The following is a 14,440-nucleotide window of genomic DNA, read 5'->3' on the forward strand; positions in this document are numbered from 1 at the left end:
TACAGACCGTTCTCGGTGTACTCTGATGCTTTTGCAAAAATGTTCCTATAAAAGGGTTTCATCTTCAAGGATTCAAGGAAAAGACTCTGACAAGTACAGGTTTCTGGTAACTGACTATACTGCTAAACTGAATGAGTAAGCATTTTCAGAACTCTAATGGAAAACTGATGAATTCCTAAAAGTGCTAACAAAAGATTAAGATGAAAAAAAATTAATTACATGGGACTGAATGAACTGATGAGGATGATTATAATTTTTGTGACTTTCTGTTTGAGTTAAAAAAATAAAAAAAGGGGGGCTTCCCTGGTGGCGCAGTGGTTGAGAGTCTGCCTGCCGATGCAGGGGACACGGGTTCGTGCCCCTGTCCAGGAAGATCCTACGTGCTGTGGAGCAGCTGGGCCCGTGAGCCATGGCCGCTGAGCCTGCGCATCCAGAGCCTGTGCTCCGCAATGGGAGAGGCCACAACAGTGAGAGGCCCTCGTACCGCAAAAAAAAAAAAAAAAAAAAAAAAAAAAGGGAATGGAGACTTAGGTAGGTTTCATATCTAGGATGGTGAGGGGCGGGGGAGCAAGGAGTGGTAATTCCCAAGAGGAAAGGGATGTGCTCTGTAGATGTCTACTCTACAGTGTAGTAACTGCTCGCTGAGGGCTGGCAGAGCATGAAGAGGCGTTTAATCTTGTGAGAGATTAAGGCTTCGTGAGGGAGGTGAACGTTGAGCTGCATCTTGATTGCTGAATAGGAGGAAAGGAGTTAGCCAGATGGAGGTGATGTGAGAGAGAGAATACGGCAAGTTTAGGGAACTGCACGTTGACGGTTACAGAGCTCCCTTGTGAAGGTGGTGAGTGCCCTGTTGCTGGAGGAATTCAGAGACTGGATCTTCTTTCTGCTGATGGTGGCAGGTTGGCCTATGTGACCTCTGCAGACTCTCCAACCTGGAGTCTGTGCTGGCATGAGCGCTGTCATAGGATGCCTTTTGACCACCTACACTTGTGCAGTCTGTTCTAATGTGCAGCTGTGGGCTGCTTGCCTGATGTTTGTTCAGATGGAGGGTGTGAACATATCTTCGGGTTTGTCACTGTTTCTTTCCATTGGCCGTAATATCAGGGGCGCTCAGTTTGTGCTTGGTCCCCAAGACTGACATCTGAAATTAGCCAGTTGAGGGCCACTAGCTGTAAGAAGTGTGAGTGCTGGTGTGTGCTAAAGCCATGGAGTGCTGAGCACTGGGGCTCCAGGGCACTCTCATCTCTTGCAGTGAGCAAGCTGTGTGGGAAATGCAGTCCCACTGACACGGACATCCTGCAGCCCTCCTTCAACTTCCTGTATTGGAGCCTTCATCAGACCACGCTGGGCAGTCAGAAAAGAGGTGCTGGGGCCCGGGCTGGCATAGTGAAGAGGAAGGGTGCTGGTCAGTGTCTATGGCCCTTGCTGCCCTCAGTTTTTCCATCTAAAAAAAATTAAAAAGGGTGTGTGTGGCTGGATCGGATGGTCCTAAGGTCCTTTCTGGTTCCAGTAACCTGTGGTTCCAAAATGAAACTTAGAGCCTTAAGCTGATCCTTTTGTTCATTCACCATGTGTGTGTGAAGCACCCATCGGGTGCTAACTAAACACCGCCTACCCTGCCCAACCCTCTACAGCTGCTGCAGTGCTCTTGAGCAGCACGGCCCTGATAGAGCTTCTAGAGAAGACGCTGGCCCTCACCTGGGCTGAGGAGGGCTCTCCCAGGACCGAGCTCCTCTGCTCTGCCTGGCTGCTCACTGCCTCCTTCTCTGCCCAGCAGCACGATGGCAATCTGCAGGTTAGTTTCTAACCCCTGTTGCTTTGGGGCATGGGTGGCACTCAAGGAGTGACAAGATCTTGAGTTCTGATCCCAGATCTGTGGCTTATTAGTTGTGTAACCTTGGCAAGGTATTTAACTCTCTGAGCTTCATTTTCCTTGCCTACAAAACAGGGAAAAAACATTCAAGGCTGTTGTCAAGTTGGTTTACATTAATCCATTTCGCACACATGGATCGCCTGCATGCCAGGCTGTATTCTAGGCACAGAGGAATAAAAAATGAGTACAGTGTATACCCCAGACTTGGGGAACTTGTGTTGTAATCTTTAAGCAAAGCCCTAAAAGGTAAGCAAGACTGTACCCGGCTAAAATAGTGGGGGAAGGGTGCTCCAGGCAAAGAGAATGATATGAGCACAGGCCTGAAGCTGCACAAATTTAAGACTTGGTATATATATTTGAAGGGTGGTGAGGTACTGCGTGGCTGGAGTGTAGGGAATGGACTGTCAGACTGGACAAGAAGGCAGAATCCAGCGTGTGACCTTGAAGTTGTGGGTGGCAAGCTGTGAGTGCCATACTGTGTAAGCTGTCATGTGACCGTTTGAGAAGGTGATGCAGGGAACAGGAGGGCCATGGACATATCCACAGAGCACCCCGTTTCCTCGCAGCCCCTCCCTCTTGTACGACCTTGTCATCCTAGTGCCCTGCATGAGCTCCTCTGTGGGCTGCTTCACATTCAGGTGTTTCCTCCCTAAGGCTGGCTGCCCCTAGTGGACAGAAACCATCTCCTAGCCTTTGAGGTATCCTCACACTGTGCCCAGCTCTGTGCCAATCTAATGCCAGGCACACACTCATTTGTGTAGAAGTGAAGTGAGTTTTCAAGTTTGGCCTCTAGGGTTTCAGTAAGCTGTGGCACATCTACGCTATAGCAGATCCTCAGCTAGTTGCCAATGGGGTTGATTTGGGACAGGAACCTCTCCTACTTTCCTATGTGCGGCTGCCGGGCCCACCCCTACCCCTGCAGTCACCTGCCTGGATGGAAGCCTGCACCTTGTTTTTGGTACCTGGCCCTCAGCTCATAACTAGCCAATTATGTAACTACCTCTACTCTTAAGTTCTCCCCTCTGCCCTAGTTCAGGCCTGATCATTCATCCTCACCACTGATATGGCCTATTCACAGTCTTTTGGCGTCCAGCCTCTCCCTTGCTCCACCGCTCCTATCCCTATGGCCACGGTCTGTCCACACTTACCCTCTGCTCACTGTCCTTCAGCAGCCTTTTTGTTCTCCTCATGGCTGCTGAGACCCTTCCTACCAGGCCCCTCTGCAGCCTTACTTTCTGCCATTCTACCCTCCTTTCCTGTCTTCTGACCAAGTGTTTGCTCTTCTCCCAGTCAACTGTGCTCTTTCACATCTCAGTACTTTTTTTGTTTGTTTTTGGTTGATTTTTAATAGCTATTATTTTTAGGACAGTTTTAGATTTACAAAAACACTGAGCAGATAGCACAGAGTTCCCATATAACCTCCACACACAGCTTCCTCTGTTTACATCTTAGATTAGTATGGCATCTCCATACCTTTATACAAGTTGGTTCTTCTGCCTGGAACCTGCCAATTCCACCAGCTAACAAGCATTTTTTTTTTTTTTTTTGGCTGTGTTGGGTCTTCGTTGCTGTGCACGGGCTTTCTCTAGTTGCAGAGAGCAGGGGCTACTCTTCGTTGCTGTGCACGGGCTTTCTCTAGTTGCAGATAGCGGGGGCTACTCTTCGTTGCGGTGGCTTCTCTTGTGGAGCACGGGCTCTAGGCGCGCGGGCTTCAGTAGTTGTGGCTCGCCGGCCCTAGAGCGCAGGCTCAATAGTTGTGGTGCATGGGCTTAGTTGCTCCGTGGCATGTGGGATATTCCCATACCAGGGCTCGAACTCGTGTCCCCTGTATTGATAGGCAGATTCTTAACCACTGCGCCACAAGGGAAGCCCTAACAAGCATTTTTGAGGAATTGCTTTGTGCCAATCACTTGTAGATCCAAGTAGAGGAAAAGCTGCCTTCAGGCAGCGTATGTTCTGGGTAAGTAGAGCAGAACAGACTCACAGCTTTGAACCTGTCACCCAAACTAACCCCTCAGTATGGTCATTGCTTTGACATTAAGGAGCACATTCACGATGCTGGTCCTCAGCTCTTCTTCACGAGAGCTCTGGAGAGAGTGAAAGCAGGTGGCACTGTTCCCTTTTCATAGGTGAAGGAAGTAAGGCAGGCTGAGAGAGGTGCAGTGCGGTGACTTGCCCACAGCCATACAGCTGGCAAGTGGCAGAGCCAGGATTTTGATTCCGGGCCATTGGACTCCAGATCTGAGTTAGGTGGTTGGTGGGCTGAAGAGGAGACTGACCCACAGCTAAGGCTGGGAAAGACTCCCTGGTGCAGGAGCTCTCTGAGGATGGGGGACACTTGGGAGAAGCAGGGTTCTCCAGGTCTGGGCTTGATTTTCCTCCTCAAGCTCCTGAATCCAGGATCGGTGAGGCTCACAAGACTCTGTGTGGCCTCCTCTGTCCTTCTGGATGCAGCGGGTATGTGTAGGGGGGGTAAAAGAGATATTGTAGCAGGTGGTTTTCTGCCCAAGCTCCCAGAATGTGGGGGTTATCCCTTTACCCTCTGCCCTGCCAGGTTCATCAGACACTGTCTGTGGAACTGGACCAAGTATTGAAGGCCCTCAGCTTTCCGAAGAAAAAGGCTGCGCTGCTCTCAGGTGTGGGACCAAAGGCCTCTAGCAGAAGAAAAACCTTTCCCCTAGATTCTGAGATGAGACCACCCCACCCAGACCAGTCCGTGGTCACCCCTTTATTATCCCCGTGGTCTTCCACCTGTGACAGCGCTGGTGGGGAGGTGGGGAATGAGGCAAGAACTGGGTGTAAGGAGTTTTCTACTTTCAGCTGCCATCTTACGCTTCCTGCGGACAGCCCTACAACAAAGCTTCTCCTCTGCCCTGGTTGCTCTGCTGCCCTCAGGGGCCCAGCCACCGCCAGCCCCTGAGGACACTGTCCTGGCTCCACTGGGAACATCACAAGTGCTGTCCCTGGTCATCGGACTGCAGAACCTCCTGGTTCAGGTAAGGCCTTTGTGGAGTGGGACCCTGGCAGTGGAGCCTACTTCTCCCAGGATGACAGCAGAAAGGGGTGGCTGCCTGTCAAGATCCTGGTATTCCCACTAAGGCCTAGAGAGAGGTTTGACTGGTTTTAAACTTTCAGTGACAGAAATGAAACTCAAACTGTCTCATAACTGAGAAGTCCAGGGGTCAAAACTGGCTTCAGGCACAGCTGGGATCCCAGAGGCTCAGACAGTGTCATCAGAACTCTGTCTCCATCTCTTGGCTCTGCATTTCTCTGTCAGCTTTATTCTCATGGGATTGGTAGGATGACCAGCAGCAGCTCCTGGCTTATGTCCTTCCAGCAGAAAGAAAGTTTCTCTTTCCTCGTAGTCCCCAGAATTGAGTCTCATTAGCCTGGCTTGGTAATGTGGCAGTCACTATGCCCAAAACATGGGATGCTCTGATTGACCTGCCTTGGGTGAGTGTCCTCTCCTGGAGGCTGGGGCATATGGTCAGCTCTCCCTAACTCACATGGACTAAACATAAGAGAGGAATGGTTCTGCAAGAGAAAACTGTTCTTAGAAGGAGGAGGAATGGATCCTGGACAAGCAAAACAGTAGATGTCCACCTCAGAGGGGCTTGTGTTTTACAGCTTAGAGGATTCTTGGAGATCATAGTTTATCCAGCAGTCACATACTGTGAAGGGTGGTGGGGGCATGGAGATCGATCAGATTCCCGCCTTTGAGAAGTTAACAGTTTCAGGGGGTGGTGGATGATGCCATGTGGATAAGAGGTGCTAACACAGAGTGGACAGTGCTGGGTTGAAGGGAAGCACTGCACAGTGGGGGCACAGGACGTACATTACAGGCTGGTGTAGGGTGACTGTGAGGCTGGCTGTCAGAGAAGGCTTTCTGGGGGAGGTGCTTGAGCTGGGCTGGAAATATCAAGTGACTTGTCCTAGGTCCCCGAGGGTAGGGGGCATCAGAGATGGGATTGATCTTGATGGCAGCACAATTTCGTCCTCTGATATGGACTCATTCCCTGTTCTTGGCCCTCTGGCCCGTTCCCACCCATGATTCCCTGAGACCTTCTTCTCTTTCAAGGAGCTTATTGTCTGTTATTTTCAAGTATGAGCTGGTCACTGTAGGGTGACCAAGGCCCCAGATGTTTATGCTGATTTAGTTAGACTTGGACTCTCTTTTCCTGCTCCTTAAAGCTTGCCCAAGACCGACGGTCACAGATCCACGTGGTCTGGTCTGATGGCAAGGCATCATGGGCAAGAAGAGGGAGGTGGGGGCAGCCAGCAAACGAGTGAGAGGAGTTGCAGAGACTTCCTCGGGGGGAGGGGCGGGGCCTTGATATGAGTGGTCTCCGCTGGCCGCCCAGATAATGACAGACATATTTGATATGGCTGTTGATTGTGGGAGATTATGTTCAAGGATTGATCCCCACTGGGCCTGTGCACAGGTTGGGGGAAGTGGGGAAATGTGAGGATGTAGAGAAGGCTCCTGAAGTGGGCCCTGTGCGGGCTGTGCGGATGCCGAGTCTTGTCCTGCCAGCACATCTTTTCAAAGGCTCTGTGCTCTTCATGGATCAGACCTCTATCATGTATAGCACTTATCTCTCTCTGTTGTGAGTTCCCATTTTCATATCGGTCTTCCCCAGGCTGTGAGCTCCTCAAAGGTAGGGACTGTGTCTGGTTAATCTTTGTGTCTCCTTCCCCTTGTGGGTTCAAATCCAGTTGGGAAATCACGAATCAAATGAGAACCAAAGCATCGGCTTTATTGCTGACAAACACCATAGTAGAATGTAGCTGGGACTTAAGGTCAGAACGGGCTTTTTTTTAGTCTGAGATTTTTCAAACATACAGCAAAGACGAAAGAATTTTACAGTGAACACTCATATACCCACCATGTACATTCTACCATTAACATTTTACTATGCTTGCTTTATCATATCTTATCCAAAAGGATTTTTTAACTACCCTCCTTCCCTTGGGCCAGACCCGGAGCCCATAGGCAGGTAAATTGTGTTTGCATTTCCATAATGTCCATGTTGGACACTTAGCCAGCTGGCCAAGATCTTAAGAGTCTGAGTTCATGGGAGCATGACCTTTAATACCTTAGTTCTGCCCTGATGGCTCAGTAGGTGTTAAGCTAGCATCTCACTTGTTAGATAAATCTCTCGTTGGGTGAGGAGAAGCCAGTTAGAGGCGGGAGGAAGGGCAAATGCTTTCTCTCCAATGTTTCTGAAAGGGCTGAAGTTCCTGTTTTAATATTCAAAACAGAGAGTGGGAAAATGATTCCCTTATACTCAATACCCAGCATAAAGCCTCCCACAGAATTGGCATTCAGTAATGTTTGTTGAATGAGTGAATGAGGACGCAGAAATGAATATGATGCCATTTCAGCCATTTAAGCACTCAGATTGTAGGAAACACAAGAAATTATAATTAGTGGCAAAATGACCTATTATTTGAATCAAGGAAGGCTCCACAGGAGAGATTACTTTTGAACTGGCTAATCTTAGGTACCTGGGAAAAGGGTGGAAGTGCCCACTGGTTAAGAGTTAATTTTAGATTAGAGAAGGAGAAAGGGCACAAGGCTTAGGATTTGTTTCTAGACCTGCCACCTACCACTCAGGTGTCCTCAGGTCAAGTATTTTCTCTCTGGGCCTCAGTTTCCTCAACTGTAAAATGAGGTTAGTGAATTAGCTCAACCACTTCAAACTGTAGGTCTTAAAGACCTTACAGATCCTGTGAAGGAGACTTAGGGGTTGTTAAAGAGCGAGAGTGTTTCCCCTATTATACGTTTCACTAAGATAGTCACCATTTTTAAAAAAAATATAACAGAATTATTTTAGTATAGGATCTTAGTACAATCTTAAACAGTGGGAAGAATATTTATCCTATGATTTACCTGTATAGTATAAATACATAAATAAACAAGTCATTGCCTGGGATTAATTTCCAACTGATTTCTTTTTTTTTTCTCCTTCAGTATAGTCACCATTTTTTGAGTGTTAACTCTGTGCCAAGCACTGGTTAAACCCTCTGTATGCATTGCTCATCTTACCCTCTCGGCAGCCCAAGTAATCCTTTTATCCCCACTTAGCAAAATCAGGTAACCTTGGCCAGGATCACACAGATGGTAAGTGACCAAGCAAGGCTTCAAACCCAAGTCTGCCCCATACCTTAACCTCCAGGTTGCTGCCTTCCAAAGAATAGCATGAGAGCATAGGATTTTTGTTGGTGTTGTTAGTTTGTCTTTACATTTTAAAAAATCAGTTTTATTGAGATATAACTTACATGCAATAAAATTCACTGATTTTAAATGTACAAGTAGATGAGTTCTGACAAACATATACAGTTTTGTAAACACCACCACAATCCTGGTATAGATTTCCATCACCACAAAAAGTTCCCTTGGACCCCTGTTTAGTCAGTCCCCTCTCCCCTTCCCTGACCCTTGGCAAACACAGATCTGCTTTCTGGCACTAGTTTTACCATTTCTAGAATTCCACATAAATAAAATCATAAAGTATGTGGTCTTATGTGTCTATCTTCTTTCCCTTAGCTTAATGCTTTTGAGATTCATTTATATTGTTGTGTTATCAGTACTTCATTTCTTTTTATTGGTGAGTAGTAGCCCCTTATGTGGCTATTCCACAATTTGTTGATCCACTCACCTACTGACAGATATTTGGGACTTAAAGATTTTTGGCTATCATGAATAAAGACTGGAGTACAAGTCTTTGTGAATATCCATTTTTATTTCTCTTGGATAAATATCTAGGAGTGGGATTGGTGGGTCAAATGACATATTAGTTTTCTATTGCTGTGTAACCACATATCACAAATGTAATGGCTTAACACAACACCCATTTATTATCTGACAGTTCTCTACGTCAGAAGTCTGGGTGGGCTTGACCAGGTTCTTTGCTTAGGGTCTCACAAAGCTGAAATCAAGGTATTGGTCAGGCTGGGTGCTTATTTGGGAGAGCTGGGAAAGAATCTACTTCATCCTCCTGTTGGGGGTGGGTGGGTCTTTCAGCTCTTTAAGGCTACACACATTTTTTCTCACACAGCCCCTCCATCTTCAAACCAGCAATGCATGTTGAGTCCTTCTCACACTTCTGGACTCTCTGGTTCTTTTTCTGCTACCAGCCAGAGAAAACTCTGCTTTTAAAGGACTGGTGTAATTAGATTTGGCCCACCCAAACAATCTCCCTTTTGCCATGTAATGTAACCTAATCACGGGAATAACATCTGGGAGCAAAGGTCATGGGACCATCTTAAAATTCTGCCTACCACGTATGGTAAGTGTATGTTTAACTTTATAAGAAACCATCAGACTGGGACTTCCCTGGTGGCACAGTGGTTGGGAATCCTCCTGTCAATGCAGGGGACATGGGTTCGATCCTTGGTCTGGGAAGAACCACATGCCACGGAGCAACAGAGCCTGTCACCACAGCTGCTGAGCCTGAGCTCTAGAGCCCATGAGCCACAACTACTGAGCCTGCGTGCCACAACTACTGAAGTCTGCGCGCCTAGAGCCCATGCTCCGTAATAAGAGAAGCCACCACAATGAGAAGCCTGTGCACCACAATGAGGAGTGGCCCCTGCTCGCCGCAACTGGAGAAAGCCCGTGTGCAGCAATGACAACCGAACACAGCCAAATAAATAAATTAATTAAAAAAAAAAAAAAGCCATCAGACTGCCATCAGTGGCTGCACCATTTTTCCTTCCCATCAGGAGTGCATGAGAGTTCCAGTTGCTTCACATTCTTGCCAACACTTGGTACTGTCAGTTTTAGCTGTTGATGAGTGTGTAGTGGTATCTCAAGGTGGTTTTAATTTGCATCTCCCTAACCCTAAGTTCTTTTCTTATGCTTATTAGAGCATAAAATTTTGTTTGATGAAAGGTTCTGCTGCTTTACAAAAAGATTTACATGCATTGGCTTAGATAAACTGTGTGGCTCTTACAGAATCTGTAATCTGTGAATCTCTTAACGGGGCCCAGGGCCCATCCTTTTCTGAAGCAAAACAGTCTCTCAGATGTAGGTAAATCATCAGTATAAGCACCGTGCTTTGTGTGTGTGGGTGAGAGATGAAACCAACAAACATTTCTTGATTATCTACAGAGCCACAATCCCAAATCTGAAATTCTGAAATCTAAATTGTTTTGAAAACCAAATGTTTTTTTCTTGGTTGGCACCAAAATCCACTGGTAGCAAAACCGGACGTAAACTTCTGTGGGGTTTTTGTTTTTGTTGTTTTCTTGCAGAAGGACCCTCTGTTGTCCCACGCTTGTGTCGGCTGCCTGGAGGCCTTGCTTGACTACCTGCATGCCCGGAGTCCAGACGTCGGTAGAAACCCTCCCCATTCTCTGATGTTCCCATGGGGGAGATTGGACGGGGCCAGCACCTGCCACCCTCCCACCCCAGACTCCCATCCTCTGTTCTGTGATTCACACTCATTTTTTTTGGCCGAGCCATGTGGCTTGCAGGATCTCAGTTCCCCAGCCAGGGATTGAACCCAGGCCATGGCAGTGAAAGCCCAGAATCCTAACCATTAGGCCACCAGGGAGCTCCCTGATTCACACTCATTTTGTTTAATTCTTTTAACAATACTGCAAGGGCACTGCCATGCCCATCATACAGATGAGGACACCGAGGTTCAGGGAGGTTAAGCAACTTGCCCCAACCAAGGTCCCATAGCTCTTAAGTGGCAGAGCTCTTCCTGTTGCCTGCCTCCCACAATAGTGGGATATGTGGTCTCCCTGTGCCAGGCAGCATGGGTGGATAGAAGCCCAGGAGAAAGAAACGCCCCGGGGTCAGCTTGTCCAATGCCCTGCCTTTGCTGAGCAACCCTTTTTTGAGCCAATAGGAGAAAGTTTTCTTTAGCAATGTTCCAAGGCCTTTGGAAAAGCAGCATTAATAACACACGGTTGACTGGTGTTTCCCATAGCACTCCATGTGGCCTCCCAGCCCTGGAATCGGTTTTTGCTATTTACCCTCCTGGATGCTGGAGAGAATTCCTTCCTCAGAGCTGAGATCTTGAGGCTCATGACCCTGGTAAGTGCAGAAAGGATGGTCCTGTGGTCTGAAGAATGCCATCCTCCAAGAAGGTAGAGGGGCTGGATGAGCCTTCACCCTACAAGAAGCCTGCCTAGAGAATTCCTCTGAATGCCCACATCTCCTTTGCCCAGACTACCCAGACATTTTTTCTCATTCACTCATGAAACGTTGACCAGGCCTGCCCACCACCTGCCAGATCCTGTGCTAGGTACCAAAGATGTCAGTGAGCCAAATGTTCTTCCTTAAAGGTCCCTCAGTCTAGAGAAGGAGATAGACAAGGAAATTCATAGTTAAAATATGGTTATTAATGGAAGAGTAGAAGATAATGCTAAGTGCCTAGAACATGGTAAGTGCCCACTGAAAAAACAAGGCAGCAAGCCTGTGAATGATAGTAAAGTGGATCAATGAATAAATCAATGGTTGGTGTAGGAACCCGAGAAAGAGTAATTGCTTCTGCCAGAGCTGTGAGGGAGAAGTGAGTAAGAATATAGTAAGCACCCAGTTAATGCCTGTATTTCTTAAATAAAATGAAAACATTCAGCAGTGAAGGTAACATTTTAGCTGAGGCTTGAAGGATTAATAGGCAAAGAGAAGGAAAAGTATTGCAGGTACAGTATTGAAGTGAGAACAGCAGATATACGAGAATGTGGTGGTGTGTCTGGGTAACCACACATAGTCTAGTGTGAGGGGCACGGTACGAGTGGCGGGACTGAAGGGGTCAGCAGAGCAAACTCTCAGGGTCTTGCAATCCTCCTCATTACCTCACCCTCCTGTGACACAACCCCACCCCTGCCTACCAACACTGAGCTCTTGAAGGCAGAGTTCTGTGGGCTTCAGATCCATGCCCCCAGCCCAGTGCTGAGCCCGGCAGGGCACAGCAAATACCTGTGAATGAAGGAGATGCCGAATCACTACATGTTTGGGCCTTCTCTCCCTGGGCCAGTTTGTGCGGTTCCGGAGCAGCAGCATCCTCTCTCGTGAAGAGGTGGGCCATGTTCTGCAAGGCGCAGCTTTGGCTGACTTCTCTACCCTCTCCAGCACCACACTCCAGGCTCTGCGTGGCTTCTTTCTGCAGGTGGGTGGAAAGGGGATGCTATTTAGCCACTGTGAGCCCAGACCCTCTGTATCATCTTCCCTGTGGAGGTGGGGAGCTCTAGCCACAGCAGCCAATGGGAGGTTAGGAGTGCAGGGGGTGGAGGGTAGAGAGGGCCTCTATGGAGTGGGCACTGAGAAAGCCTGTCTTCCCTACCCTCTTCTCCCCGCAGGTCCAGAGCATGGGCCTCCTGGCTGATCATAGCATGGCCCAGACCCTGCAGGCCTCCTTGGAGGGTCTTTCCCCCAGGGCCTCCACGGCCCAGCCACCCCTACAGGACATGATGTATCCTTTCTTGCATCTGGGAGCTTTGGCCTGAGCAGGGTCACCCAGGTAATGGGAAGCTATAGCGTCATGCTTCAGGACAGAGAGTTGCACTGTCTACAGCCCTGTCTCCTACAGCAAGCAGGGGTCAGCGAGAAGAATTAACAGTGGTAGCAATGACAATGACTTGCTCTGTTTATTAAGTTCCTACCGAGGGCCAGTCATGTTACATGCACTGTATCTAATCCTCACAGTAGCTACGTGTGTTAACACAGTTGTAACTTAGCTCAGAGAGGTTAAATGACGTGCCCAGAATCACACAGTGATAGCATCAGGATCTGACCCCAGACATGACCATCTCCAAAGTCATATCACCAGACTCAGAAGGGAGCTAGTCCTTCCCCAGGAGCTTTGGAGAAAGTTGCCCAAGCCCGGTTGGCATAGATGCTGCCCTAAGCACAACACGGTGGGGGAGGGTGCTGGGTGACTGGCAGATCCCTGAGAAAGCCTGGGGCTGTGGCAGTGCTCACTGGCCCTCTGAGGGGTTGTTGGGGTGCTCCAGAGACCCTGTGGTCTGGAGGTGTGTGTGTGGCCTCCCTGGCTCTCCTCCTAACCCTTTCCATGGAACGTTCCCTGATGTATAGCAACTACCCAGCCCAGGTGTTCAGGTCCCAGTTTTAGAATCCATCCCGCTCTTCTCAGGTGCACCTCTGCTCTTGTCTGTTTTTGCCTTTTTGGGCCCTGGAAGTGTGGTTCTCCCATGGCTGGCCCCACCTCTCTGCTGTTCTCCTCTCATGTTTGCTGCCAGCTGCCTGGGAGGAGTGGCTGTATCCCTGTCCCACATCAGAGACTGATCTCAGGACCTGAAGGCCCAGAAACAGAACTGAGACCTGGAGAAGACAAAGTCAGGGCACACTGGTTTGGGGGAAATGGATGACAACTGCAGCCGTGCATCTGGAGCCATTTACTCCATTGTTGAAATAGGAAATAGTGATATACTCACATGCCTGTGTGGGCTCTCCAAAAACATTTCCCTTTGGACTTACCTTGGCTCCCTCCAGCTGGTTCCTCAGCCAGGATGGATGGCCTCAGGGAGAGAAGGGGAGGGATTTGTTCTGCTAACACCAGCTGGTTACCTCAGTTGAAGACGTCAGTCAGGCCATCCTTGGGGCAGAAGGGGCAGAGAAAGGCCATGTGTTTGGTGCTGCTGTGGTCCAAGTGCTCTGGGAAGCACTTTACCTGCTGCTTCACCTCAGGTGAAAGTGGAGAGAGGTACAATTTCCAGGCAAGGAAGGTGAGCAGGTCAAAACCTCAGCCTTCCTAGCTGAGGGAAACTGCCCAGCTCAGCTCTTCCCTGGCTAAAGTAGGTCCCCTGTGTTCCTTTCTCTCCCGGCCCTCCTCAGAGCGTGTATTTGTGCACACACGTCTTTCAATGTCTGCCCTCCACAACTGCCCGCACGTGTTCTGAGCTCAGCTCACCAGGGCCTTTAACTCCCTTCCTGCCTGTCTGCCAGGGCCCCGGTGCCTGTACTTGGCTAGCCCTTGGGTCTGGCTGGACTGACCCTACGCAAAACTGGGCTGAACTCCGTCCTAATGATAGGACAGGGAAGGACCCCACGAACTTGGGTTAGAACTTGGTGGATCCGAGGGGCGAGCAGGGTATGCCCCAACTCTGCACTGCACGTTACTTAAAAAGAAAAAAGTGTTAGCCACGACCCACTAAACTGATCTTGACAACTTCAGTTTAAAAAACACTCAGCTGGTACCGCCCTGGTGGTCCAGTGTCTAAGACTCCCCGCTCCCAATGCAGGGCGCCGGGGTTTGATCCCTGGTCAGGGAAGTAGATTCTCACATGCAACTAAACATCCCACGCGCCGCAGCTAAGACCCGGTGCAGCCAAATAAATATTAAAAAAAAAAAAATAAAACACTCACCTAACGAAACAGTTTCGGGGAGGGCGCTGGGGAGGCCGCCCAGCCTGCAGGGGTCAGGGCCTCATTGCTGATGCGTCCGACACACACCGCAGGCTGACTATTTCCTCCAGCCACACCTTAACGCGGCAAGTGCGCAAGCCGCCACGCAGGGTGGGAGGGACCGAACTCCCATGGACCTCGGGCAGGGCTAGCGCTGGCGCCTACTGGGCGGGGCCGGAAGTTAG

The 14,440-nt window shown here is 49.1% G+C and overlaps 1 protein-coding gene and 1 long non-coding RNA gene across 3 annotated transcripts in view; one reads left to right on the forward strand and one right to left on the reverse strand.

Annotated features, from left to right (window-relative positions):
• Positions 1-14,344, forward strand: part of MEI1 (meiotic double-stranded break formation protein 1) — a 68,691-nt gene extending 54,347 nt beyond the window's left edge. The window contains exons 23-31 of the mRNA XM_022596485.3: positions 1,253-1,363; positions 1,635-1,795; positions 4,428-4,509; positions 4,694-4,869; positions 10,133-10,214; positions 10,816-10,922; positions 11,869-12,000; positions 12,191-12,303; positions 13,091-14,344. Of these exons, the coding sequence (XP_022452193.2) occupies positions 1,253-1,363; positions 1,635-1,795; positions 4,428-4,509; positions 4,694-4,869; positions 10,133-10,214; positions 10,816-10,922; positions 11,869-12,000; positions 12,191-12,303; positions 13,091-13,136 (1,010 nt within the window). The 3' untranslated portion in view covers positions 13,137-14,344. The remainder of the gene's footprint in view (positions 1-1,252; positions 1,364-1,634; positions 1,796-4,427; positions 4,510-4,693; positions 4,870-10,132; positions 10,215-10,815; positions 10,923-11,868; positions 12,001-12,190; positions 12,304-13,090) is intronic.
• LOC111186208 (uncharacterized) lies at positions 522-14,404 on the reverse strand. 2 transcript variants are annotated; one of them, XR_016395063.1, is made up of 4 exons: positions 14,217-14,399; positions 13,329-13,446; positions 11,811-11,994; positions 522-11,183 (listed from the first exon to the last, which is right to left on the reverse strand). It is a non-coding gene; the product is annotated as an uncharacterized LOC111186208 (long non-coding RNA). The 2 variants fall into 2 exon arrangements; XR_002647783.3 differs by having other exon boundaries at positions 522-11,994; positions 14,217-14,404.
• Between the last annotated feature and the right edge of the window lie 36 nt (positions 14,405-14,440).

The sequence above is a fragment of the Delphinapterus leucas genome, chromosome 11 (assembly GCF_059928025.1).
Source record: "Delphinapterus leucas isolate spDelLeu-1000000601 "Yukka" chromosome 11, BTC_Dleu_Yukka2, whole genome shotgun sequence".
In the NCBI taxonomy this organism is placed as follows: Eukaryota; Metazoa; Chordata; class Mammalia; order Artiodactyla; family Monodontidae; genus Delphinapterus; species Delphinapterus leucas.